Source organism: Halichoerus grypus, chromosome 9, assembly GCF_964656455.1.
Source record: "Halichoerus grypus chromosome 9, mHalGry1.hap1.1, whole genome shotgun sequence".
NCBI classification, from domain to species: Eukaryota; Metazoa; Chordata; class Mammalia; order Carnivora; family Phocidae; genus Halichoerus; species Halichoerus grypus.
The window spans coordinates 116,308,865-116,336,060 of NC_135720.1; the positions used below are offsets into that span (position 1 = coordinate 116,308,865).

The 27,196-nt window shown below is 54.9% G+C and overlaps 1 protein-coding gene and 1 long non-coding RNA gene across 10 annotated transcripts; one reads left to right on the forward strand and one right to left on the reverse strand.

Moving 5' to 3' along the window:
• The first annotated feature begins 3,869 nt into the window (after positions 1 to 3,869).
• Positions 3,870 to 25,994, forward strand: NOTCH4 (notch receptor 4). 4 transcript variants are annotated; one of them, XM_036108175.2, is made up of 30 exons: positions 3,870 to 4,058; positions 4,821 to 4,902; positions 5,088 to 5,380; positions 6,860 to 7,207; positions 7,283 to 7,405; positions 7,523 to 7,759; positions 7,875 to 8,030; positions 8,347 to 8,541; positions 9,983 to 10,096; positions 11,265 to 11,378; positions 11,466 to 11,588; positions 12,402 to 12,561; positions 13,378 to 13,523; positions 13,807 to 13,959; positions 14,179 to 14,296; positions 14,511 to 14,598; positions 14,961 to 15,111; positions 15,971 to 16,155; positions 18,312 to 18,564; positions 18,802 to 18,914; positions 19,720 to 20,243; positions 20,842 to 21,225; positions 21,331 to 21,506; positions 22,017 to 22,236; positions 22,392 to 22,473; positions 22,567 to 22,705; positions 23,235 to 23,530; positions 23,751 to 23,898; positions 24,392 to 24,489; positions 24,675 to 25,994. In XM_036108175.2, the coding sequence occupies exons 1-30, from the start codon at positions 4,001 to 4,003 to the stop codon at positions 25,386 to 25,388; spliced, it is 5,991 nt and encodes a 1,996-aa protein (XP_035964068.2). In that variant the 5' UTR covers positions 3,870 to 4,000; the 3' UTR covers positions 25,389 to 25,994. The 4 variants fall into 4 exon arrangements, with proteins under 4 accessions (XP_035964068.2, XP_077911639.1, XP_077911640.1 ...); XM_078055513.1 differs by having other exon boundaries at positions 22,392 to 22,464; XM_078055514.1 differs by lacking the exon at positions 4,821 to 4,902 and having other exon boundaries at positions 5,088 to 5,107; positions 5,338 to 5,380.
• Positions 12,924 to 25,035, reverse strand: LOC118545752 (uncharacterized). 6 transcript variants are annotated; one of them, XR_013441321.1, is made up of 5 exons: positions 24,898 to 25,032; positions 24,380 to 24,510; positions 23,720 to 23,926; positions 22,059 to 22,210; positions 12,924 to 13,152 (listed from the first exon to the last, which is right to left on the reverse strand). It is a non-coding gene; the product is annotated as an uncharacterized LOC118545752 (long non-coding RNA). The 6 variants fall into 6 exon arrangements; XR_013441318.1 differs by having other exon boundaries at positions 23,720 to 24,510; XR_013441319.1 differs by lacking the exon at positions 24,898 to 25,032 and adding an exon at positions 24,645 to 24,777 and having other exon boundaries at positions 23,720 to 24,510.
• Positions 25,995 to 27,196: the final 1,202 nt, after the last annotated feature.

Below are 27,196 nucleotides of genomic sequence, written 5' to 3' on the forward strand. Positions count from 1 at the left end.
ACATGGTCTGACTTGTATTTTAACAGATTCGCTGTGGTTGCTGCGTAGACAAATTACCAAAGGAGCAATAACAACAGCAAGGAGGGAAGTTAGGAGATGCAAGAGATGATGGTGGCTTGGACTGGGGTGTTACCAGTGGGATGAGAAGAGATGAGAAGTAGTAAGCCAATAGGATTTAAGAAAGATTGGACGTAGAGTATGAGAGAGAGGAGTCAGCAATGTCTCCAAGGATCTGGGCCTGAACAACTGAAAGAATAGGATGGCAAAGTCCAAGTCCATTGGGAGGGAGGAGAAGGTTTAGAGAGGCAGATCACGTCAGTTCTGGATGTGACCAGTTTGAGGTACTCATGAGACACTGGAAGTACACATTTAGAGTTCAAGGGAGTGGTCTGATCTAAAGAAACACAAATTTGGGAGTTATCAACACAAAGATAGTCTTCATAGGTGATATTTAAATCTGCAGGAGCGTGAGACTAGATCAGATCACCTAGGGACAGATAAAAAATAGAAGAGGTCCAGAGATTGCACCATGGACACTACAGTAGTAAGAAGCTGAGGGGATGAGAAGTCACCAGCAGGGAAGCAGAAGGGGGTCTGAGGGAACAAGAGCAGCTCCAAGTCTCCTGAACTATAGATTGACAAGCAATCTCTCAGGGTGGGACACTTGCATATTTCTACATCTACCACAAGCTAGGATCTCCTCTATGTTTGGTCACATTATCAAGGCCCAGCTCAGAGATGGATCCTCTTAAGGTCAAAAGTCTGCAGGACTAAAGTGCGAATGATTGGCAAGCTTATCCTCCTCAGGGGATACACGATGTAAGAAAAGTCAGTTGAGTAAAACAAACCTCTATTTGTTGGGCTGTTGTAAGGAATGAGGTCATTTTATACAAGAAAGAACTTTCTTTATCTCCTGGGATGGAGAAACAAGCTCTTAGGGAAGCATCAATCCTCTCTCGGACCGTATGATCTTAGGGGCCAGGAGAGTGTCTGGGACCCAAGCACAGCTCATAACACCTTGAGCAGGTGCATACTGCCTTCCTCAGGCAGGGATAAGGCAAGAAGTGGGCTGTGCACCTTGCTGAACACTGTCTTTATTTTTTTTTAAAGATTTTATTTATTAATTTGTCAGAGAGAGAGAGAAAGAGTGAGAGAGCACAAGCAGGGGGAGCGGCAGGTAGAGGGAGAAGCAGGCTCCCCGCTGAGCAGGGAGCCTGATGTGGGACTTGATCCCAGGACCCTGAAATCATGACCCGAGCCGAAGGCAGACACTTAACCAACTGAGCCACCCAGGCATCCCTGAACACTGTCTTTAAACTCAAGTTCTGCCCTATCATGCCCCTAGCTCCTCTTCCATCCCTCCCTGTCTCTGTTACCATCTCCTCTTCTCTCAACCTGCAGCCTAGTGCCCAGCCTCCTTTTTCACAAAAAAGGTGGGGTCAGGAACATGGATGAAATGGAGAGCTTCGGTTTTTCCACTCAGGTCTTCATAGTTCCATGAGAAGCCCAGTGTCCCTATTTTCCTTCCCCTTCTCACAAACACCAAATCCCACCCCCGCCCACCAGTCAGCAAACCAGAAGGTGGCAAAAGCAGGGACTTTTCACACTAGGTTTTTTCTGCACAGGACTCCATCCGCACAGCTGCCACCAATTAAGAAAGGTGATAGGAAAGTGACAATGACATGAATGGGACAGAAACATGGACAGGAAACTCATGAAAAAACAAGAATAGCCACTAAACAGAGGAGAATAATGTTAGCCCTACAACAAAGCACAATTTGAAACAATGAGACACCACTTCACCTGTCAGAGTGGTAAGTATTCGGATCCCCAGGGTTGGAAAGAGTAAGGGCATGCACAGACACCACCACCCAGGTGCAGTCCTGTCTGCTTTCTGGAGAGTGGCTCGGCAACACTCACAAGCTTTTAAAATAAGTCTATCCTTTGACCCTTTGACTCAGTGGTTTCATTTCTAGGAATTCAGCCTAAGGAAATAACTTAGACAACCATGCAAATATGTTCAAGAATCTTTATTGCAGCATATAGTATTTTTAAGGTTTGAGATCCACCTAAATGCCCCCACAATGGGAAAGTGGTTTCAATGAACGAGGGTTTATCAAACAGTGGGGTACTGGTCAACCATTAAGACCGATGCTAGCCCAAGGGTCTTCCCGTGTGCTGCATTGAGGAAGATGCAGCCTGACTTCTGTGGTGTTCCTGGCCCACAGTGCATAAATTGAAGAAACATCAGACATACCTAAACTTAGGAACCATCTACAAAATAACTGACCTGTCTTCTTCAAAAATGTTAATATAATGAAAGCAAAGTCAGTCCAAGGAATTGTGCCCATATTAAAGGATGCTGAAAAGACATGACAACTAAATGCAAGGCATGATCCTAAACCAAGAAAAAAAATTCATTACCAAGGACATTATGGGGCAATTGGCAAGTTTGGAATATGGACCGTAGATTATAGTATTATATCAATTTAAGTTTCCTGATTTTGATAGTTGTACTGTGGTTATGTAAAACATGTTCTTGTTCTTAAGATATTCACAGCCATGTGTTCATAAGTAAAGAAATAACCTTGTGTACAGCTCTCAAACGGCTCAGAAAAAAAAATATCGCATATTTAGAAAAATCATGTTAAGCACCTGTGGTCATGATGTTGATGGGTGATTCTGAGTGAAGAGTACCCTGGAATTATATTCTTGCCCTTTCTCTGTGAGCTTTAAATGATTTCCAAGTAAAAAGAGTTTTAAAAAAGGAAGGTACTCTGGGCACACCAGGCTGCAGCCTTGGGCACCCCAGTGCTGGGGGGCTGTGCATGGCTGTGGATGACACCTCCTGTCCCCCAGACTCTCAGTTCTCAGTGCTACTAGAGGAACTCAGTGTATGGCTGACCCCAAAGCCGTCCTGGGTTGACTCACAAAGGTAGGATGACTCAAGGCCATGAATTTTCTCTTGTCATTTTATTTACTCCAATTCTGAATTCAAAATCTGGCATTCCTGGGGCACCTGGGTGTTCAGTCATTTGGGCATCCGACTCTTGATTTCAGCTCAGGTCATGATCTCATGGTTGTGGGATCAAGCCCTGCATCGGGGTCCGCACTCAGCTCTGAGTCTGCTTGAGATCCTCTCTCCCTTTCCCTCTGCCCCTCCCCCCCGCTCACACTCTCTCTCAAAATAAATAAATAAAATCTTAAAAAAAAAAACACTGGCATTCCTTGCATCCCAGGGATCTCTGTGGTGGGGGGGGGGGGGGAAGGGAACTTACCCAAATGTAGTGTTTGCTGTGGATAATCCAGACTGCAGATTTTAGTATCGACAACGTTCATTTATCATTGATGATGTCCTTACACGTTCCCCAACAAAGGCAGCCTCAGATTTCCCCCAGAACCAGCCCAGTATGTTGCCTATCCCCCAAAAGGAGAAAACGAAGCCCCCAGCAAGGGCCAAGGTAAGGGCAAGAAGTGCCCTGGGTTCCCTCTGCCAAGGTTAGTAGTTTCAACTTATGGAAAGTTGCAGATTGTCCAAGAAGCATGGATACGGACCTGGAAGAGATGTCTCAGCACCCCACACCTCTGTTCCCGGTCCTGACCCTCCCAAGGCAAGGGGCAGCCACCTTGCCATTCTCTTCTCTAGAAAGGGGAGACCACGCAATAGGGTTCAGTCCCAGCCTCCCCTGCCAGCCCGGTGCTCCCCTTCTATCACCTACCCTCCAGCCACACAGTCCCACCCGCCCTCTCCCCAGGGGTTGTCAGGGACAGAAGGCCCCTCCCTCATCCCCCTCAATGTTCCCGCACTCCTCCCCCTCCCATCGCTAGGGTGTCCAGGACATTGTGTGACTCAGGAAACAGCTCAGACGTGAGGCTTGCAGCAGGCAGAGGAGGAGGAAGGGGCCGTGGGACCAAAGGAGGTGGCTGCTGCCTCAGTGAGGGCTCTCAGGGTCCTTGCCCCGGGCGGCCAGGGGTCTGGGTTTGGGGCAGGGGCTCTGGGATGCAGCCCCCTTCACTGCTGCTGCTGTTGCTGTGTCACTCAGTCGTCAAGAGCAGAGGTGAGGCATGGGGCAGGAGAGGCGGGGGACCCATCTTCCTTGAGAGGGTGTCGGTGGGTTGGGGGCAGGGGACACTGGATGGAGGAGAGTTTCACACAGGGAGGGAGGACTCTGCCCCTGGAGCTGCACAAACCAGGCTTTGGGGCCTGTGCCAGGGGCGGTGACTATCAGGGGAATGGGTGGGAGGATGCCCGCCCCCAGGGAGAACCCAGCTGACCTTGGAGCTGGGGGACAGCAGGCCCTCGCAATCACATTCAGGAGGTGAAGAGGGAAAAAAACTGACCACCTGCTAAGGGAGGCTACGACAAGAAAGCAGGAGATGGAGACATGGGAAGGTCAAGGGCTGACCAAGTCCCTTTCCCGGTCCAGCTGTCCCCACCCCCCGGATGGCTCAATGCTGGGCCCTTCCGGGAGGAAATCCCTTCAACGTCTCAGCCATTCACCTTCCTGGAGTCCCTTGGGCCCCCCTCCTGAGCCCTGTTGTCCTGCTTCCCAGGGATGGAGCCCGCGGCTGGACTTGGAAGCCTGGAGAATAAACAGGAAAGGGGGTGGGGATTAAGAGTTGAGAGGATCTAGAGACCTGGGATTGGGAGAAGGGGGGCGCTGGGGCAAGAGCCCCACGTGGGGACCAGGAACAGAGGGGATGGTGGTTGAGAGCACATGTGTGGAGCTGCTGCAGGCAGGTCCCTCCAGAGCACCCAGAGGAGGAACCAGGGAGCACGAAGCCCCCCAGTCCCATGCCATCCTTATCTCCATCCCCAGTGCTGCACTGTGGGGGCTCCCCAGAACCCTGTGCCAACGGAGGCACCTGCCTGAACCTATCTCAGGGACAAGGGACCTGCCAGTGAGTGTGCCTCCTGGGAGAGAGAGACTGGAAAGGGGGAGGGAGCGCAGGGCGGAGGGGGTACTGGGAAGGAAGGAGAAAGGGAGGCTGTGAAGGCTCTGAAGAGAAAGGAAAGCAAAGGAGGGAGGTGGGAGGGCGAAGAGGGCCCAGTGACGCGAGTCTTCCTCTCTCCTGCCCCCACTCAGGTGTGCCCCTGGCTTCCTGGGTGAGACATGCCAGTTTCCTGACCCCTGCCTGGATGCCCAGCTCTGCCAGAATGGGGGCAGCTGCCAAGCCCTGCTTCCCGCCCTCCCAGGCTCCCCCAGCCTTCCCTCTCCCTTGGCCCCCAGCTTCTCCTGCACCTGCCCCTCTGGTTTCACTGGCCAGACGTGCCAGGCCCGGCTCAAGGACCCCTGTTCTTCCTTCTGTTCCAAAATGGGCCGCTGCCACATCCAGGCCTCAGGCCGCCCACAGTGCTCCTGCCTGCCTGGATGGACAGGTGAGCACTGCAGGGGTGGGGGAGAGGGGACAGGCAGGAGCAGGGGGCTGGGAAAGACAGAACTGGAGTCTGAGTGACAGGGAGCCCTTCTGAGGACAGAGCCTGTGAGAATCAAGAAGCCGACTCTTGCTGACCATTTACCGGAGACTGACATTCTCCAGCCCGGCCATACCAATGGTTAAAATGCTGAAGTATTTCCAAACCCGTCAGTGAATGGCTACTGCCATAGGCCCCCTTAGTGCCCCATGCTGGTCCCTTTCCCGGCCCCTCCACCCAGCAGCTAGAGGGTTAATGCCTAGCACAAGGTGGTGGGCATCTGAATGGCCTCTATTACTGAGAACTGGGAGCCCATAATAGCACCTGGAAGGACGCGCTGGTGGGAGGGGTAACGAGGGTGGAAAGGATCTGACCCAGAGAGAGGAATGGGTGTCAGTCCTGGGAAGAGGGGTGCAGCCCTGGGGCAAGGGTGCAGGACCCTGGGGGGCAGGGTGTGCTAGCCTGAGGAAACGGTCAGGGGTGCGGAACAGCGGAGAGCCCCTGGAGTGGAAGGCTCCTCTGACCCACCAGGATGGAGTGGACTGGACGGGGCAGTGGAGGCCACAGGGGCAGGAAAGTGCACTGTGAGAGGTGGACTAGAAACAAGGCTTCTCAAATTTGGCGACACACAGCAATCACCTGGAAAGCCCTGAACATCCCAGAGAGGCTGATGTAGTGGGTCTGGGGTGGGCCCAGGCATGGCGATGTTTTAACTGCCTGGGTAATCCTGAGGACTCGGCGGCGAGAGAGCAGGCTGTGTGACAAGGATCATCGGTGGCAGCTTGCCAGACCCAGTGCTCCGAGCAGGGACTCTGGGCAGCTCTTTCCCAGGCCCAGTGGCAGCCCCACCACTGCAGAGGCGTGTGCCCTCGCACTAGCTCTCCATGGCCTTGGTTGTCAGCTGACGTCCACGTTGAGGACGGGGGGCGATGCTCGGGAGGTGCCGACTCAGCTCAGTGTCAGCCGCCACCTCGGCCACGGCCCCTGTGCCAACGGCTGAGAGGGGCGTCTCCTCGTCATCCGGAACGCTGCACCCACCTAAAGATTAGGGAATCCAGAAGAGGCAGGCCAGACAACTGGCCAAGGGCACACAGCCACCTTCGGCCCAGCAAAGTGCTAAGTCTCCTGCCTGCAGGGGCGGGGGGCGGGGCGGGTAGGGGGTGGTTCTCACCTCCCCACCAAGGAAAGGTCACCACAGGAAGGACCAAGATTTTCTCAGGCAGGGCCAATCGGCCATAGTCCCACCAACAGCTACATGTCCTATTTTCCAGAATGGCCAAACTGAGGCACGGGGTGGTGGAGCAGGGCAAAGCGGGTGTGGGAGGAAAGGGAAGGAAACGTGAAAATCAGCCACAGAGACAACCGAGGCGGGGAGCTGGGTTCCCTCGGATGAGCTGGGATTTGTGCAGTGCCACCAACAGCCCCCTCTGTCGTCTGCCTCAGGTGAGCAGTGCCAGCTTCAGGACTTCTGCTCGGCCAACCCCTGCACCAACGGAGGGGTGTGTCTGGCCACACACCCCCAGATCCAGTGCCTCTGCCCACCCGGCTTCGAGGGCCATGCCTGCGAACACGATATCAACGAGTGTTTCCTGGACCCCGGACCCTGCCCCAAGGGCACTTCCTGCCATAACACCCTGGGATCTTTCTGGTGTCTCTGCCCCACTGGGCAGGAGGGTCCACACTGTGACCTTCAGCCGGGACCCTGCCCCCCTAGTGGCTGTTCCAATGGGGGCACCTGTCAGCTGGTTCCCGGGAGAGACTCTACCTTCCATCTCTGCCTCTGCCCCCAAGGTGTGTCCTCACCTGCAGCCCCTCTCCCTGCGTAGGGAGGTCCCCTTCCCTCAGCTAATCTCATGACCCTGTCAGGTTTCACAGGCCCAGGCTGTGAGGTGAATCCAGATGACTGTGCTGGCCACCAGTGTCAGAATGGGGGCACCTGCCAGGATGGGCTGAGCACCTATGCCTGCCTCTGCCCAGAGGCCTGGACAGGTGAGTCGTGTAAGCCAAGTCCATGCACCTGCGGCCCAGATGGTCCGCCCCTGGCCTCTCCTCCTCACAGGGCTCCCAGCTCCAGCTTTTGTCCCCTCCCCACCCCACCCCCCGCAGGCTGGGATTGCTCTGAAGATGTGGACGAATGTGAGGCTCAGGGCCTTCCTCGCTGCAGAAACGGGGGAACCTGCCAGAACTCGGCTGGCAGCTTCCACTGCGTGTGTGTGAGCGGCTGGGGGGGCGCAGGCTGCGAAGAGAACCTAGATGACTGCCTTGCTGCCACCTGTGCCCCAGGATCCACCTGCATTGACCGCGTGGGCTCCTTCTCCTGCCTCTGCCCACCTGGCCGCACAGGTGTGACAGCGGGCGCGGGGGGTGGCGGTAGAGATGGCAAGTGAGAGGGGCACCAGGAGGGCGGCTGGGGGCTTCAAGCGGCCCCAGAGAGCCTCACAGCCACCCTGCCCTCCAGGACTCCTGTGCCACATGGAGGACATGTGCCTGAGCCAGCCGTGCCACGGGGAAGCCCAGTGCAGCACCAACCCCCTGACGGGCTCCACACTCTGCCTGTGTCAGCCTGGCTACTCAGGGCCCACCTGCCACCAGGACCTGGACGAGTGTCAGATGGGTGGGTCACCGCTGCCCGCACCAGAGCCTCTCCGAGCCCCCAGGCAGCCTCTGCAAATTGTTTTTCAAATGAAATATATAATCATCTCTTTTTTCCTGGTTTTGTCCAGATTTGGCATCCCTTCCCTACACAGTCTTCTCACCAATGCTCAGCCCTCCAGGCCCCTTTTAGTCCTTCTCCATCTTAAAGACACCGGCTCTTTCTCTGATTTGCTCTCATCTGCCACAAACAGGCCCTCACGCCTTCCCTGGCAGTCCGGCCTCCTTGCCCTTCCACGCCGGGCCCCCGCGGACTCCTGACTCTTCTCTCCTCCCAGCCCAGCAAGGCCCCAGTCCCTGTGAACACGGCGGCTCTTGCCTCAACACCCCTGGTTCCTTTGACTGCCTCTGCCCCCCTGGCTACACGGGCTCCCGCTGCGAGGCTGATCACAATGAGTGCCTGTCCCAGCCCTGCCACCCCGGCAGCACCTGCCTGGACCTGCTTGCCACCTTCCACTGTCTCTGCCCGCCAGGTACCAGATGCATGGGGTAGAGGACCAGGGGGCTAACCCTGAACGCCCCAGGCATGACCCCTGCAGAACACAAACGGCCCCAGGCCAGTTGGGGGGACAGTTACAAAAGAATGCTTTTCATCTCCCCACCCCAGATAAAAACTCGGGGAAACCGAGGCTCCTAGGAGAAGGCCTGCCACGGATGATAGTGAGCTTGTGCACTGCTCAAGTCTGGGGGTGAGGGGGAGAGCATTCATTTCATAGTCATTGTAAAGTGCACAGCCTGCTCCGCTGTACACGGAAGCCGGTCAAGGGAGAGCAGAACACCAGCCTCTGCTCATGCCAACTCAGAATGTTCCTCCTAATCACAGAAAAACTCTCCCCTGTAGAGATCGAGTAAACCCTTAAAATCCCACAGGGCCTGTGTGCTTGTATTTGGTACAACAGAAAAAAAAAAAAAGTGCCACAAGGCTATACCTACCTCCAAGCTAGTTCTAAGGGGGAGAAAAGTCTCCCCAGGGACATAGAGACAGAGCCAATACCAGGCAGCTGAATGAAACCAGAAAAATACTAGCTTATTTTGTGCCAGGTACCACCTGAGCATCTGACCTGCCTTTTGTCATCTTTGCAACAATCCTATGAGGTCAGCATTGTTGCTGTGCCCATTTTACAAATGAAGAAACTGAGGCACAGAGAGGTTAAGGGAGTTGTCCAGCTGGTTAGTGGCAGGGCTGTGAGTCAAACCCAGGGCTTCCGTAGATTTAACCACTACACGAAACAGCCTTTCTCAACTGAGCAGCATCCAAGGTCAAAAGCAGAGAAAACGGTCCAGCAATCCAAGGGACAGGGATAGATACTAAGGAACTTCAGAAGCAGACTCCCAAGGCAAGAAGTGGGAGGCAGCTGAGGTCTGGAAGCTGATCCAGTTTCAGTTCAGGGTGAGACTGTGGATACCAGGACAAGCCCGAAGATACGGGACAAATATGGGACCAAAAACTCCCCAAATGCCCTTCAAATACCCCCCCCTTGGGGATTCCTGGTCTCCCTGGCACAGAGGCCTGCTCAGGTAGAACAAGAGGCTTGACTCACCTCCAAGCAGATGCCCATTTGTCTCATTTGTACCTTGAGGACCTCCAGGCTCATGAGCCCAGCCGGGTGAGCCCACCTTCTATGCAGAGAATGGCCCCAAAAGGTACTTCCTTGCTGCCCCCACAGGTCCCAGCAGGGGTCCTGCTCCCTGAGCTTTCACAGCTGAAGGGGGCAGGGCTACACACAGCAGAGCAGCAGGACCCCAGGCTCATCTCCCCAACCGGCAGGCAGAGGGCACCCTGGGAGGGGCTGCCTGATGGGGGCACGTGCTCTTTCTAGAACCCTGGCCTCCGGGGCAGAAGGGGCGAGCAGCCAGCGCAGGCGGGGCTGACCTGGCTGAGCCTCAGCCCGCACCACACCTCCATGTCCTCAGGCTTGGAAGGGCAGCTGTGTGAGGTGGAGACGGATGAGTGTGCCTCGGCTCCGTGCCTGAACCAGGCGGACTGCCACGACCTGCTCAACGGCTTCCAGTGTGAGTGCCTGCCCGGTGAGTGCAGAGCCCACTCCAGCCCCCGGCCCCACCCCTGCCCCACAGTCAGGCCCCGGGATCACGCCAAGCCTCTTGAAGCTCACTCTGGCCTGGCCAAGGAGGCCCCCATTTCTCCAACTCCTCTGCTCCCCAAACTCTCTTTTACATTCCCCAAATCTTCCCTGGGTACTCACCCACCTTCATCTCTGTCCTGCCAAATTGCCCAAACCACCCTTTCTAGCCCTCCTCCAGAGTCTTCTGTGTGCCCTCCCTGCTCCTGGGGATCCCGGGCTGGTCTTGGCGCTGCTCACCCTGAACCCGGGGAACACTGCCCCAGGCCTTCCTTCTCCAGCTTCCCCGGACCCCTCTGTTCCTTGCTCTGATGATAATGCATGTTTATTGACTACTCCAGGCCGGGCCCTTGGCTGTGTACTTTTCAGGCATTCCCTCGTTTAATCCTTTCAATGACACCATGAGGTCGGTTCCATTATTCCCCTTTTACAGAGGATGAAACTGGAGAGCTCGAGTAGCTTGCCCAAAGTCACACAGCTGGCAGGGGGCTGAGCATCACCCCCTGTCATCTCCACCTGCCCCAGGTGTCTTCTCTGGGAAGCCCTCCAGGTTCACCTTTCCTGGTGAGGGGAAGGGCCGGGACTTACATTTATGCTTGGGATACAATGTGTTTTCAGCATTGACACAAATACCCAGTTATGCCTTATTTATATGAAGAACAAAGTCACCAAGTTACTCTCTGTTATGTTCTGAAACTCAAATCACTATTTGAGAAGCCCCCAAACTGGTGCCTCATTATATAATGAAACATGTAGATGAACCCCCAAACCAAGCCATTTGAAACAAGATTCTCTCCATTACAATTTGTAGTGATGTTATTTCTATATATGTAAAGAGAAGACTAAATATCAGTATTAACTCTAAATTTCTTGTTTAAATCCATGAAATCATACCTGTACAGCTCAGTCACAAATATCTGTGACAAACTCCCTAATTAATCTAGAGAAAGTCACTAAAAAGAAAAGAAGGTAAGAAGGGAGGGAGGGAGCGAGGAAGGAAGGAGGGAAGGAAGGAAGGAAGGAAGGAAGGAAGGAAGGAAGGAAGGAAGGAAGGAAGGAAGGAAGGAGGGAAGGGAAGAGAAGACAACCTTTGCCATCTCTCCTGGCCCCACCAGGATTCACTGGCTCGCGGTGTGAGGAGGACATCAATGAGTGTGGGAGCTCTCCCTGTGCCAATGGGGGTCAGTGCCAGGACCAGCCCGGATCCTTCCATTGCGAGTGTCTCCCAGGTGAAGCAGGGCTCAAACGCTGGAGGGGAGAGTGGAGGCAAAGGGCAGACTTCCGGGCAGGTCCCTGATCCTCCTGCTGTGCCATAGGCTTTGAAGGCCCGCGCTGTCAGGTGGAGGTGGACGAGTGCCTGAGTGGCCCATGTCCGGCTGGAGCCAGCTGCCTGGATCTCCCCGGAGCCTTCTTTTGCCTCTGCCCTTCTGGCTTCACAGGTCAGCAGGGGAGGCGTTAGAAGGGACTGGCCGGAGAGTTGAGCCCATCTGGGGTGGGGCAGAGGTCACTGCTGGGTATTCGAGGGTTGGGATGTGAGAAGAGAAGGAGACTGGAACCCCCTGGAGTTATTCCATGTACAACCTGCACAACCACACAAGCTGGGGCTGACTGCAGATGTTATCTGTAGGGCCCACACCGAGCCCGACATGAATGGTGTGATTAGGGTTCATCAGGAAGCCATTCATTTGCTTATTTAGCAGGAACCTATTGTCTCCTCTGCCAGACACAGACACAAGTGGAATAAGAGAGCTGCTCTCCTCAACTGGCTTTAAATCCAGTGCAGAGAGACCAAGAAGTCTCTTGTCGGTTATGGTCCAAAGGTGCTCTGGGAGAGGACTGCATAGGATTCTATAGGAGCACAGAGACCAGCCAACCAGACTAGAGATAAGAAGGCTTCATGGAGGAGGTGATGGCTGAGCTGAGTCTTGAAGAATGAGTAGGAGTTTGTCATGATAGAGTAATTGCATGTTTTAGCTGCAGGTGAAAAGCACACCCTACTTAAGGAGCCACAGGACATCCTGAGCTTAGGGTGCAACAGAGCAAACCTGAGGAGCGCAGCAGTAACAGGGAAATCATGTCACACAGGGCCCTGTGTGTCACCCTGAGGAAGTTAGACTGTATCCTGAGGCAACAGGGAGCCACTGAAGGACAGCTTCATGGGGAGTGAGCAAGTTATATGTAAGAAGTGGCTTTGGCCCCATCGAGGACACGGAGGGACTCTGTTTTCTCTCTGACCCATCTCCCCACCTCAGGTCATCTCTGTGAGGTTCCCCTGTGTGCCCCCAACCTGTGCCAGCCCAAGCAAAAGTGCTATGATCAGGAGGACAAGGCCCCCTGCCTCTGCCCCGATGGGAGCCCCGGCTGTGCCCCCATTGAGGACAACTGCACCTGCCACCATGGGCTCTGTCACAGGTAACCCTCCAGGCCTCCCCACTCGCACCGGCCTCCGGTCCTCCTCAGCGAGGGCAGGATAAGACAGCCAGTGAGCCGCCAGCCTGTGGGAAATGACCAAGAGGGAAGAGGAAGGAGATGGCAAAGTGCTGAGCTCACCGCCAATGTGAGGGCGCGACTAGTGAGTGCAGTCCTGTGGGGGCAGAGTTCATAAACCACGGGTGAAACCGAGGGCTAGGGGGTCAGAGCAGAAAGAAAAGCATTAGATCCCAGGGCCAATTCATCATACATTAGACAAATATTGAGCATCTACTATGTGTGGATACTTTTCCAGGCACTGGGGGAACTGCACAGAACAAAAGAGACAAAATGTCTGCTTTTTTTTTTTTTTTAAGATTTTTATTTATTTATTTGACAGAGAGAGAGCACAAGCTGGGGAGTGGCAGAGGGAACGGCAGAGGGAGAGGGAGAAGCAGGCTCCCCACTGAGCAGGGAGCCCAACTCGGGTCTCCATCCCAGGACGCTGGGGTCGTGACCAGAGCTGAAGGCAGACGCTTAACCAACTGAGCGACCCAGGCGCCCCGGCGTGTCTGTTCTCACGGAGATTTCATTCTAATGAGGAAAGACAGACAATAAACAGTTATAGGAGAAACATATATACATATTCTTACATATAGTATGGAAGGGGGACAATGCTGAGAGCAGAGCCACTGAAGAAAGGGGCCAGAGTCTCAGGACCAAAAAAAAGAGGTCCTAGGGGTCTGACCATCGGTGAGGGGAGGTGAAGAGAAAAACACCAGAAGAAGGCAAAACCCTCCCCTTTCTCTTCATGACCAGATCCTCATGTGTGTGTGATGTGGGCTGGACAGGACCACAATGTGAAGCAGAGCTGGGGGGCTGCGCCTCCGTCCCCTGCGCCCACGGGGGGACCTGCCACGCCCAGTCCTCTGGCTACAACTGTACCTGCCCCCCAGGCTACACAGGTGAGGCCCTCCCCACAGACATTCTGGGCTGGCCGCCCTCTAATCAAGGGCAAGGCCAGTAGAGACATGTGTCCAAGGACTCTGGGTCTGGGTCACCACCAAGGAGAACGGGGCATGAGCTGCAGGGAGGGAACACAGGTGATGTGCGGGAGACAGGAAGAAAAGACAAAAGATTGGGTGGGAGAAAATAGGGATGGGGATGAGGAGAAGGAAGGGGGAGGGAAGCAGAGGAAGACAAGAGAGAAGAGGATTCCCTTTCTCAGACCCCACTCATTTCCCTCAGGGCCTACCTGCAGTGAGGAGGTGACAGCTTGCCACTCAGGGCCCTGTCTCAATGGTGGCTCCTGTAGCCCCAGGCCTGGGGGCTATTCCTGCACCTGCCCTCTGAGCCACACTGGGCCCCGCTGCCAGACCAGCACTGACCACTGTGCCTCTGGTGAGTGCCCACCGTGTCCTCCAGCTGGGCCACGGGAGGATGGAGAAACTGGTCGGGGTGTGTTTGTGCCGTAGGAAAACAAATTAATTGGGCACCATGATGGGGTGCTGTTTTGACGGGGGCAGCAGGGGGGTGCATATGTCCTGTGCGTGGTGTGACTAAGGCCACAGGCCAGGTTACAGGCAAGGAACCCCACCCCTCACAGCCTCCTCTCTCCAGCCCCGTGCCTCAACGGGGGTACCTGTGTGAACAAGCCTGGCACCTCGTCCTGCCTCTGTGCTGCGGGTTTCCAGGGCCCACGCTGTGAGGAAAGGACCCGACCCAGCTGTGCAGACAAGTGAGCAAAGACCCCAAGAGGAAGGGAGGGAGCCCCTCAGCCTCCCCACCCTTCCTCTCCATCTCCTCTGGGGCTCCAGGCTGCCTCACACTCTATATCCCACATCCTTTCACTCTGCCTCCCTTTCTAGTTCCCCATCTCACCACATCACACACTCCCTCCCTTTTGATTGCCCGACTTCCTCCCACTGTGCCCTGTGTCTGTCCTGTTCCAGCCCCTGTAGGAACAGGGCAACCTGCCAAGATGGCCCTCAGGGTCCCCACTGCCTCTGCTCCCCTGGCTACACGGGAGGCAGCTGCCAGGTGAGGGGTGCTGAGCCAACTGTGCTGAGGCTGGAGGGCTCTGGTGGGAGGGTCTCTGGTTCTAGAAGACAGAGCAGGGAGCTGGGGAGAAGTATCCACAGGAAAGGGGGTTTGGAATCTGGGAGTGGAGGTCTAGCTTGAGGTTTGCATGGAATAGAAGGAATGAAAGGATCTCTGATGCCAGGGACTGCTCTGGGATGTGGGTATCAAAGGAAACCAGGGTCGGGGGGGGCTATCACCTGGCCCCAGACCATTCAGGAGAGAGTTTGAGAGGTGAGGATTTTGAGGAGCTAGCCGAAGACCATCTCTGGGCCTAAAAACATGATATTGTGTCCTGACTCATGCTCCCTCCCTAACCTCAGACTCTGATAGACTTATGTGCCCAGAAGCCCTGTCTACCCAATTCCTACTGCCTCCAGACTGGGCCCTCCTTTCAGTGCCTTTGCCTCCAAGGATGGACCGGGCCTCTCTGCAACCTGCCACTGTCCTGTCAGAAGGCCGCTCTGAGCCAAGGTACTGACCCAAGGACCAACTGGGGAGCAGATAAAGAGAGAAAGAGTGTCCCCTCTACCTGATCCCTGAGGGCATCCACACACAACATTTGGCCAAAACAACCAAATGAAAGTCAAAGTAACACAGACCAAACACTACGACTGATTCTACAGCCTCACCCTCGGGGCAACCTAACACAACTCAACTTCTATCACCATGCTCAACACAACTCAAGCAACACCAACCAGTCCAGCCAACAAGACTCCAGGTTAACACAACTACCGGGACATAACTCAACGTGAAGCAACTCAACTCTGTCATTACTACCATAATGCATCTAGAGTAGATCACACTTAACCCAACTGCACTCAACTCAACTGCTGCTCCCCACTCACTTGGATGTTATGTCAACCCCCTTGTAAAAGAATACGCCCCTTATTCATATGAGGCTTAATAGGAGCAGAACTCAGGAAGGAGCCTCCTGTGGGGTTAGGGGATGGGAATCCCAGTGAGAAAACATCAGGGGATGCAAATTCAGGGGACAGACTTGAGCCATTAGTTAACCGCCCCCCTCCGAAGTTTCCTTTGAGTTCTTGCTTGCTTGAGACTTGTTTTAAACCAAGAATACAGTTGCTTATAATGGTCTAATAAGCTTAACAAGAGGTATCTCTCTCCATTCTGGCAGAACAGGCAGGAGGGGGATCTTGATGTTATAACCTCTTCAGCACCAGAAGTTACTGATTCCTCAGGCTCCAAGTGGCCTCCACCCACCCCAGGAATATTAGTGATCCCCAAGAGCCTCTCTGCTCCGTGTCTGGGGCCCCCGAGAACCTTTCCACCCCACTTAGCTGTGCCCATCCCTGTCTGCCTCTCTCCTCAGGCAAAGAAGTTTCTTCCCTGTGCCAGAATGGAGGCGTCTGCATCGACAGTGGCTCCTCGTATTTCTGCCACTGCCCTCCTGGATTCCAAGGTGGTGTATGCCAGGACAGAGTGAACCCATGTGAGTCCAGGCCCTGCCAGCACGGGGCCACCTGCATAGCCCAGCCCAGTGGGTATCTCTGCCAGGTGAGCAGGTCTAGAGAAGAGCGGGGAGGGGAGACAAGGGTGGGCTGCACAGGGCGGGGGGGGGCACTAGCACAGTGCCACTGGGCAGGGCACTGATGGATTCACCTCCTTTCCTTTCTTTACCCCACATATCCAACCCACCGCCAAGTCCTGTCCTTTTGCCTCCTAAATCTTTCTCAACTCTGTCCTTCCTCCTTCACCCTTTGTCCCATTGCCTGTGGGGCATAATCTGTGCAGGCCTGGAGCACCCTGTCCCTGCCCCCAAACTTGTCTGCCTGGAGGCTCAGCCTTTACTCCACCACCAGGGTGCTCTGTTGAAAATGTTAAGCTGACCTGTCACTCCCCTGCTTAAAACCCTTCAGTGGCTGCCCACCTCTTTGACAGTGAAGTCCAAGGCCCGAGTGACCCAGCCTGGCCTGACCCTCGGGTCTTATCTCGCCCCACCCCCACCCTCCTACTCTCTGCTCCAGCTGCGGCTGGCTTCCCTACACACCCCGTTTACCGGCTCTTCCGTGCCCTTCCTCACCCCTCTTCCACTGGATGGTGCCCAAGAGGCGCCTTGCTCAGGAAAATGCCCCTAACTTCTCTCCAGCCTGGGTTTGGGCCTCTCTTTGGTGGTTCCGGTCACTGAGCAGCAGAGGCAAAGCTGGGATTCAAGTCCGAGCAGCCTGATGCCTGATGCCAACTTTGGGGGCGCCTGAGTGACTCAGTCGGCATCTGACTCTTGATTTCAGCACAGGTCATGATCTCAGGGTCATGAGATCGAGCCCTGCATCAGGCTCCAGGCTGGGCATAGAACCTGCTTAAGATTCTCTCCCTCTCCCTCTGTGTGTGTGTGTGTGTGTGCGTGCGTGTGTGTGTGTGTGTGTGTCTCTCTCTCTCTCTCTCTCAAAAAAAAAAAAAGAACCCTGACTTTGAATAAAAGGCATGATGTGGATCCCCTAACCATTCTAATCTTTTTATTTTTTAACTTTTTGTTATGAACATTTTCAAACATACACAAAAGCAGTGTACTAATTAATAGTGAACACCCCTGCACCCATGACTCAGCTTTACCTCCCTTTTCCTGAGACTCCTTCCCTCAGACATCCCCAAAACACCCCGTTCACCTGCTTCTCCCAGCCCTCTGGCCACTCCCCGGATTCTCTGTAATCCCCTCTTTCTCCTCCTTTCTGAAGCCTTGCTGGCACTGTGTTCTTAGATGCTCTCCTCGCTCTTGCAACAGCTCAGCCCATGGTAGAGAACTTCATCAGTGACCCCTCTCCCACTGGCAGAATGGCATGAAACAATCCCCAAATGCTTCAGGGCACTGGTTAGGACATCACAGACTCGCACTGAATCCCAGCTCTGCCACCAGCTTGTGCAAGTCACTCAGTATTTCCAGGAATAGTTTGCCTTTTCTGTAAAGTGAGAATCAAATGAGATAACACACATGCAGGGTTTGGGGGAGAGTTTTATGAGGTTATGTATAAAAATCATGTAATAAGTGCTAGCTAGTCTCTCTCTTCTGGTTGAATGAGAACTTCACGGAAGTGGGGAGGAGCTCTAATTCTCTTCATATTCCTAGTGCCTAAAACAGTACCTGGCACAAAGTAAGCATTCAGTAAATGCTGACAAATTAATCAATAAAGGGGCGCCTGGGTGGCTCAGTCGTTAAGCGTCTGCCTTCGGCTCAGGTCATGATCCCAGGGTCCTGGGTTCGAGCCCCGCATCGGGCTCCCCGCTCAGGCGGGAAGCCTGCTTCTCCCTCCCCCACTCCCCTGCCCCTGCTTGTGTTCCCTCTCTGGCTGTTTCTCTCTGTCAAATAAATAAATAAAATCTTTTAAAAATTTAATCAATAAAGCATGACAGAGCCTGGTGGAGGTGTGGCTGGGGGAGGGAGGTCTTACCAAAAACGGAGCTATTGTTTAGTGGCAATGCGCCATAAGATGCTTTGGGACTGCTGGAGGGGCTAAGTTGCACACCACTGAACGACTGTGTATCATGGAGTTGAGACAGAGGGGTTAGGCTACACAGGGCTGTGATGGATGGTGAGTTGAATGATGCTTTGAACTGGAAGGTGGGAGAGAGCTGGGCAGACGATCTTGAGCTGGGTCCCCTGTAGTGTTGGGATGGGCTGGATAACTGGTTCCCTGTCTGACCCTCTTTGCCCACAGTGTGCCCCAGGCTACAGTGGACAGAACTGCTCGAAGGAATCCAATGCTTGTCAATCCCAGCCCTGTCACAACCATGGGACCTGCACCCCCAAACCTGGAGGCTTCTCCTGCACCTGCCCTCCAGGCTTTGTGGGCCTGCGCTGTGAGGGGGACGTAGACGAGTGTCTGGACCGGCCCTGCCACCCCACAGGCACGGCAGCCTGTCACTCTCTGGCCAATGCCTTCTACTGCCGGTGTCTGCCTGGATACACGGGTGAGGCCTGGGAGGGTGTGTGTAGGCCCCTCTGTGGCACAACCGGGCTCACAATCCCCACCCACAAGGCAACCTAGTCATTGTGTCCATCCCCCTGCCTCCACACCCCACCCCAGAGAATAAGCCCCAGGATCCCTCTGCCTGCGCAGGTAGAGTGCTGGGTCAATTCCCAGGAATGAGCTAGGAAGGAGGCAGTGACCGAAGCAGGGTGTGACATCTAATCCCACCCCACCACAGGCCAGTGGTGTGAAGTGGAGACAGACCCCTGCCAGAGCCAGCCTTGCTCCCATGGGGGGTCCTGTGAGACTACAGCGGGACCACCCCTGGGTTTCACCTGTCACTGCCCCCAGGTGAGTGACTGCAAAGCTGTCTTCTCTGTTGCCCCCAGCACTGATGCAAGGTGAGAATGCCTGAGCTGGGATCCTAGAGGGGAATTCTTGGCGAAAGCTAGCCCATGCTACGGGGTGAGTGACTCAGAAGCAGTTCAGGGGGAAAGGCAGGACCAGGTGGTAGCATGAATGGAATTTTCAGAAATCATGGGCACTGCCTAAGAGAAGGTCCCAAAGTCAAGCTGGGTGAGACCTTGGATAAGTTCTTTTACCTCTCTCTCTCTGTGTGTGTGTGTGTGTGTGTGTGTGTGCGTGTGTGTGTTTATGGACCTCAGATGCATGAAATCGGGTTAATCATAAGCCTTGGTTCATGATACACTAACATCATTGGTTTGTGCACGGCCTTCTTTGTATTTTTCTTATAACGTAACACCCATAAACCTAACCTAAGAATTACAGTAGCAATGATAACTCACATGTACTTATGTCTTCCTCTATCTTGTTCCCCGTCCAGAGAAAGAGAAAGTATATAATCCTAAGTCTAAAGATGAATTTAATTACTACCACTCTCTAAGTGCTTAGTCTCCTAGGTTGTTGCCACAGCTGTGGTTCATCCATTTGCATCACTGTGTAATATGTCATTGTGTGAAAATACCATGGACCATGGTTTCAACATCTATAAAATGATGAACGTGATGTTCTCTGAGGCCCCTTCCAGATATGAGACTGTAGAACCCTCTGAATTATCTTAACCCAAGAGTTTGCTTGGCAGGGGGTAGAAAGAATAATACAAGGGCCTCCCCCAATCTCTCTCTCCTCTCCACAGGGTTTTGAGGGCCCCACCTGCAGCCACAGAGCCCCCTCCTGCGGCCTCCATCACTGCCACCACGGTGGCCTGTGTCTGCCCTCCCCCAAGCCTGGCTTCCCACCCCACTGTGCCTGCCTCAATGGCTACGGGGGCCCTGACTGCCTGATCCCACCAGCTCCTCGCGGCTGTGGCCCTCCTTCTCCATGCCTACACAATGGCAGTTGCTCAGAGACCCCTGGGCTGGGGGCCCCAGGCTTCCGATGCTCCTGCCCTCCCAGCTCTCCAGGGCCCCGGTGTCAGAGGCCCGGAGCAAAGGGATGCGAAGGCAGAGGTGGAGATGGGGCCTGTGACGCTGGCTGCAGCGGCCCTGGAGGAAATTGGGATGGGGGAGACTGCTCCCTGGGGGTCCCGGACCCCTGGAAGGGCTGTCCCTCCCACTCCCGGTGTTGGCTTCTCTTCCGGGATGGGCAGTGCCACCCGCAGTGTGACTCTGCAGAGTGTTTGTTTGATGGCTACGACTGTGAGACTCCTCTGGCCTGCACGTGAGCCTGAAACCCTGACTTGGGGGTTGGGGTGGGGAGGGCAGGGTGAGGCAGGAGGAAGGACAGATACCTCTGAGGGGGTTGCAGTGTGACCACAGCCTCAGGCTCCGGGGAGTTTCCACCCTAATAACTGTTGCTAAGTAGGGGTAGAAGACACTAGGCTCCAGCCCAGGGGAGGAGGGCAGCATCAATATTTAGCATGGGGACTGGGAAGGAGGGCACTGCCTCTGTCTGGGCTCCTCTCTAAGAGCTGTGGGAGCTCTGGCCTCAGGCCTCTTTCTCTATGCCCCGTTGCCATGGAGGATCTCCCCTAGCAACCAGCACCCCTGAGGGAAAAGGGCCTTGGACTCTCCTTCAGGGAGACAGGAGAGCTTGGGATGGTAGGGAGAGGGGACAGTCTTAGGAGACAAGGGCGTCACAGACATTAGAGGGTCTGGGCTACCTGCCATCCAGGGCCTGACCAAGCCCACTGCTCCGGAGCTCTCCCCACTTAGCAACCAGTGCCCTAGAGGCAGTGGAATATCAGGCATCTCTCTGGAATGAAGAAGGGGGTCAGGTTTCTTTGGGGATCCTGAGTCCCCCTCTCCTCACCCCACAGTCCAGCCTATGACCAGTACTGCCACGATCACTTCCACAACGGGCACTGCGAGAAAGGCTGCAACACTGCCGAATGTGGCTGGGATGGGGGTGACTGCAGGCCTACAGATGGGGATTCAGAATGGGGGCCCTCCCTGGCCCTGCTGGTGGTGCTGAGCCCCCCAGCCCTGGACCAGCAGCTGCTGGCCCTGGCCCGGGTGCTATCCCTGACTCTGAGAGTGGGGCTCTGGGTAAGGAAGGATAGTGATGGCAAGGACATGGTGTACCCCTATCCTGGGGCCCAGGCCGAAGAGGAGCTAGGAGGAGCCCCGGACCCCTCACATCAGGAGAGAGCAACCCCTCACACACAGCCTGTGGGCAAGGAGACAGACTCTCTCAGCACTGGGTAAGAAGGCCGGGCAGGGGGATGCGGCAGACACCGGTTTTTTGATGGGTGGAAGGAAGGGAGCCAGGGACCAACACAGGGGTCTCTGCGGCACCTCCCCCACAGGTTTGTGGTGGTGATGGGTGTGGATTTGTCCCGCTGTGGCCCTGACCACCCTGCATCCCGCTGTCCCTGGGATCCTGGGCTCCTGCTCCGCTTCCTGGCCGCCATGGCAGCAGTGGGGGCCCTGGAGCACCTGCTGCCGGGACCCCTGCTGGCTGCCCATCCTCGTGCTGGCACCGGTAGGTGACCCCCCTCATCTCCCGACCTTGCTCCCAGACCCACTTCCATGCCAGCAAACAGCAATGGAAGCCAAATGACACAGGATTGCAGGGACCCCAAATGTTCTGTGTGGAGACTGACCCTCGTGAACCTCTCATTCTCTAAGTGGATCTCCTCATGGCCCATTTGCTCTTCAATCTCCTTCCTCATTTCCCTACGTATTTTATCCTAACCTTTATCATCTGGTCTATCCTCTCTACTAAATCCAATCATCCCTGTCAAACAGCTCATGGTACACGAGAGAATCATAACCCATATAGCATTTACTACGTGCCAGGCCTTGCTCTAAGGGCTTTACAGTATCAACTCATTTAATCCCCCCAACAATGCCATGTGGCAGGTACTTTTATGATTCCCACTTTGCAGATGAGGAAACTGATGAAAGAAGTTACTGCACTTGCCCAAAGGTCTCAGAGTAGTGCCCAGCCTCACGAGAAATGGTCTCTTTTTGTGACTGTCTCTCCCACCAGCACCACCCACCAACCAGCTTCCCTGGCCTGTGCTGTGCTCACCAGTGGCCGGGGTGCTTCTCCTGGCCCTTGGGGCTCTTCTCGTCCTTCAGCTCATCCGGAGGCGGCGCCGAGAGCATGGGGCCCTCTGGCTGCCCCCTGGGTTCATTAGAAGGCCTCGAACTCAGCCGGCTCCCCGCAGACGCCGGCCTCCCCTGGGTGAAGACAGCATTGGCCTCAAGTAAGAGTGAGGAGGAAAGGGGCTCAGGGAGGGGACTCTTTCCTGTGGAGATATTTATGATCAGAAGTTGATGACAGAGGAAGGGGAGAGGGGGAGGAAGGCTGCTGGAAATCCTGGGGACCCTGAAGGTCCTCTACCCAAACACCCCCTTCCAGGGCACTGAAGCCAGACGCAGAAGTTGATGAGGATGGAGTTGTGATGTGCTCAGGCCCCGAGGAAGGAGAGGAGGTGGGCCAGGTGAAAGCACTGGGGCAGGAATGGTCCTGAGGTAATGGCGGAGTTGAAGGGACGGGTCACCCTTCCTTCACTGATTTTTGTTCTGATCCTAAGGCTGAAGAAACGGCCTCACCCTCCAAGTGCCCGCTCTGGCCTCTGAGCGGTGACTGTCAGGAGCTCCCCCAGGCAGCCATGCTGACCCCTCCCCAGGAATCGGAGATGGATGTCCCTGACGTGGACACCCGTGGACCCGGTATGTGAGCCAACCCAGACCAAGAAAAGGAAAACTCCCTTTGGCTCTTTTAGAATCAGAAAGCCTTTTGATATTAGAACTGAGAAAATTAATGTTAGAGTTAGTGCCTTAGAATAGTGAGTCTTAAAGTGTGGTCCCAGGAGAGAAGAATCAGCATCACCAGGGAAATTGTTAGAAACACAAATTCTCAGGCTCCACTCCAGAACTACTGACTCAGAAATTTGAGACATTGGAGAATGTGTGTTTTAACCAGCCCTCCAGATAAATCTGATCCAGACTCAAGTTTGAGAACCACTGCTTTAGAATGTCTAAGAATTAAGGCCCACTGGCTCCTTTTACAGATGATGAAACTGAAGCACAGAGAAAAGTAAAAAAGTCATTTGACGAAAGCCACACAAAATCAAGAGCCAGAGCTGGGCTTCCTGACACCTCAGGCTATGATTCTCCCTGAACCTCTATGTTCTCCTCCTCTCCCAGTTATGTCCTTTTGACTGACTTATCTCCCATTCCTCATGTCTCCTACCCACAGATGGGGTGACACCCCTGATGTCAGCAGTTTGCTGTGGGGGAGTGGAGTCCAGGACCTTCCAGGGAGCATGGTTGGGAAGCCCTGAGCCCTGGGAACCCCTGTTGGGTGGAGGGGCCTGTCCTCAGGCTCACACTGTGGGCACTGGGGAGACGCCCCTGCACCTGGCTGCCCGATTCTCCTGGCCAACCGCTGCCCGCCGCCTCCTTGCCGCTGGAGCCAACCCCAACCAGCCAGACCGAGCAGGGCGCACCCCTCTTCACACCGCTGTGGCTGCTGATGCTCAGGAGGTTTGCCAGGTCAGTGCACACGGGGGTCGCTAAAGGGAACAGGGGGCAAACTCCTAAGTAAAGCTAGGCAAAAGCAGCCCCTAGGGTTTGGCAGAGAGGAAGGTGATGTAAGATTGGGGATCTGAAAGAGAAACAACAGATGACCATATACGGATTTGGAACTGATTAAAGAGTGTGAGCTAGCAATCCAGGACATACCAGGGGTCACTGGCCCTCTCTGGACCCCCAGCTCCTACTCCGCAGCAGACAGACTGCAGTGGATGCACGGACAGAGGACGGGACCACAGCCCTGATGCTGGCCGCCAGGCTGGCGGTGGAGGACCTGGTTGAAGAACTGATCGCAGCCCAAGCAGATGTGGGGGCGAGAGATAAATGGGGTACGGATCTGGAGAGGTTGGTGTTGTGCTATGGAGAAGTGGCACAGATGGGGTGTGAAATAAGATGCAAAAAAAGGAAGCAGCAGAGGGACCAACTGGAGACTGGGGGATTCCCTCCCACCTAGCTGTCCCGGTGGTAAATCTGCGGGGCGATGTCAGTATGGAACTCAACAACATACACACACTGCCCTAGCCCACTGGAAACTAGGCTGAGGAAGGAGTGTCTGGGAGAAGGGAGAGAGGTCTAGTGGGGGGAGGTCTCCCGGTCCCACCGAGCCCAGAACAATGCCCCATTGTCCCTCCCGCGCGCCGGTGACGTGACGAGAAGCAAGGCTTCCTGCCGGCCGGCGGTCACCCGGGCAACGCTTCCGCCTTTGAGGGAACCCCGCGGGCCCAAATAAGTCCTTCCCCCAAAACCAGAATCCGTGGGAAACAGGAACCCAGGCGTCTGTTCCCCAGCCTCGGAGTAACAACCACCCACGTCGTCCCCTAGGAAAAACCGCGCTGCACTGGGCCGCCGCCGTGAACAACGCCCGGGCCGCCCGCTCCCTTCTCCAGGCCGGAGCCGATAAAGACGCCCAGGACAGCAGGGTTAGACCGGGAGCTGGTTGCCTACAAACACAAAACAAAACAGGGCGTGGGAGAGGCGGAAAGCGCGGGAACGCCACCCAACCTGAAGGGGAAGGGCCAGTGGCCAAGTGGGTGGAGCCCGGAAGAGCCACCCTGTGGGCGTGGCCCGCCCTGACCTCGCCCCCTGGCTGTTTCTTCCGGCATAGGAGCAGACGCCGCTGTTCCTCGCGGCACGAGAAGGGGCGGTGGAGGTAGCCCAACTGCTGCTGGGCCTGGGAGCGGCCCGGGGACTGCGGGACCAGGCCGGGCTAGCGCCCGGGGACATCGCCCGCCAGCGCAACCACTGGGATCTGCTGACGCTGCTGGAGGGGGCGGGGTCACTGGAGGCGCATCACAAAATCACGCCGGGCCGGGGGGCGGGCCCCTTACCCCGCTCGCGGACCGCGTCGGGAAGCTTGCCCCCGCGTGGGGGCGGGGCTCTGTCGCGCTGCCGGACGCTGTCGGCCGGGGCTGGCCCGCGTGGGGGCGGAGCATGTCTGCAAGCCCAGACTTTGTCCGTAGAATGGGCCGCGCGTGGGGGCGGAGCCTACTCTCATTGCCAGAGTCTTTCGAAAAGAGGAGCAGGGGAAGGCCCGCCCCCCGGAGCCCGTAGGTTTTCTGCAGGCATGCGCGGGCCTCGGCCCAACCCAGCGTTAGTGCAAGGAAGATCCGGGGTCGCTTCCGGGAGCGGGGGTGTGGCCTCGGCTGATGACTGGCCCTGCGATTGGGTGACCCTGGGAGCCTGCGGCCCCACCTCCAACACTCCAATCCCGCCTCCCTGTCTTACGCCGTCCCCGGAGCGGGGATCGCCTCAGGTTGCTTGGGGTCCCCCGACCCACCAAGTAATACCTTTAAACGCGGGAGGCGAGGGTCAAAAATAGGACGCTACGTGACAGGGAGGGATCCTGAAAGTGGGCACCCATTATAGGACAGTCTGGAAAGACTCCAGATTTTAAGATCCTGGAGCCCCAAAAGTGAGGGGTCATGAGTATGCTGTCCCTCCCCAAATGAGTGTTTGCCCACTCCGTCTTCCACGTAGAGAAACTGCAGCCCTGGAAAAAGGGTTTAGGGTGCTGGAATGACGAGGGCCCAGCCCTTCTCCCAGAAAACAAGGGTGAGAGGCTACGGAAGGGTGGAGTGGAACTGGGGAAGTACTTCTGAACTGGAACCAGTAACTGCAGACATACAGGATGTAAGACGTTCTTTCCTGTATATGGTATCCAAAGGAAGCCTCTATCACCCATTACAGCCACCTCTCACAAATGGCTGACAAATATTTATTGAGTGCCCACTATGTGCCAGGCACTGGTGTAGGTGCTGAAGTGGGGGGGGGGGGCAGGGACCACTCCGGCTGATGATTCCTTGCACTCTCCCCACTTCCCTCCTCAACAAACCATCGCAGGGATGAGGCGCCATTCTTCTGGTCACCACTATATTTAAGAACCTCAAATCTGTCAACCCATAATAAAGCTTATTTGAAGTCTTAACCTTTTTTTGGAAGAGTTGAGTGGAATGGGAAAAAATATGGAAATGACTGCATAGTGTTTTCAGAATTTTGTGCCCTACGGTCAAAGTCATCCCTTTGGATGGAGGCTTTAAGTACAGTTCAAAAACAAGAATAAGTAGATTTGGGGGTACTGTGTTAATTTAGAGTATCATCTGAAGGCAGGAATCTCTCATAGCCCAGGGAGAAACCACACACACACACACACACACACACACACACACACACACACACACACACACACGACCATGCATATCCTTTGTCTTCTCCCAAGGGCATTTAGTTATTCCTAAAGCCTCAAATTGAGGAAGATGGAGAGAGCATCTCAAACATTATCCACCTTTCAGAACCATGGTTATACCTCCTTAATGGTGATGGACCTGAGACATGGAGGCATGAGGCATTTTGGCTTTCAAGCTAATAGTAACTACCATTTATTGAGCATTCAATATATGCCAAATACTTTTATCACATTTAATCCTCACATCAACCCTACAAGGCAGGTGCTGTTAAAATTCCATTTTACTCTTTGAGAAACTGAGGCACAGAGATTTTATTTGCCCAAGATTTCGAGGCATTAAGTGGTAGAACCAGATCTCTTCATCACATTTCATGCTCCAAACCACTCAGCTGTAAACACAATATGGCAGGTTGCCATTTAGGGGTCCTAAAATATCTCAATCCTGCTCCCACCCTGGTGCCAGGCAGCCTGACCAGCATTGAGACCAAGCCAGGGAGGTGGTTGTCTCCCTTTTCTATTTCTCTATCCTTCATTCATGACCAGAGGAAAGTTTCCCCTGACCCTCGTCTCACATTTGGTACATACCTTGTACCCTGAATAGACAGTAAGCACCTAGAGGGCAGGGATAACTATTCAATGCATATTTATTGAATACTTACCATGTGTTGGAGCCACTGCTAGGGGTATATGTATATGTTTGAGGGCCCAACATCCCTGGGTCTCAGTCCCCTGCTTCCCACTGGAACCATGCCCCTCCCAGTCCCCATAAGTCTGTGGGAAGCTGGGACACAGGGGAGGGTCAAAGCCTACATCAGGGTCCTCTTAGGAAAGGGACCTGGGGGCGGGAGGGGGGTTCTGAGGAGTAAAACCACTTCCTGTGTAGCTAGTTCCTGTGTTGACAGAAAGAGCTTAAGGGGAGGAGGGGAGTGGAGAGAACAGAGCCT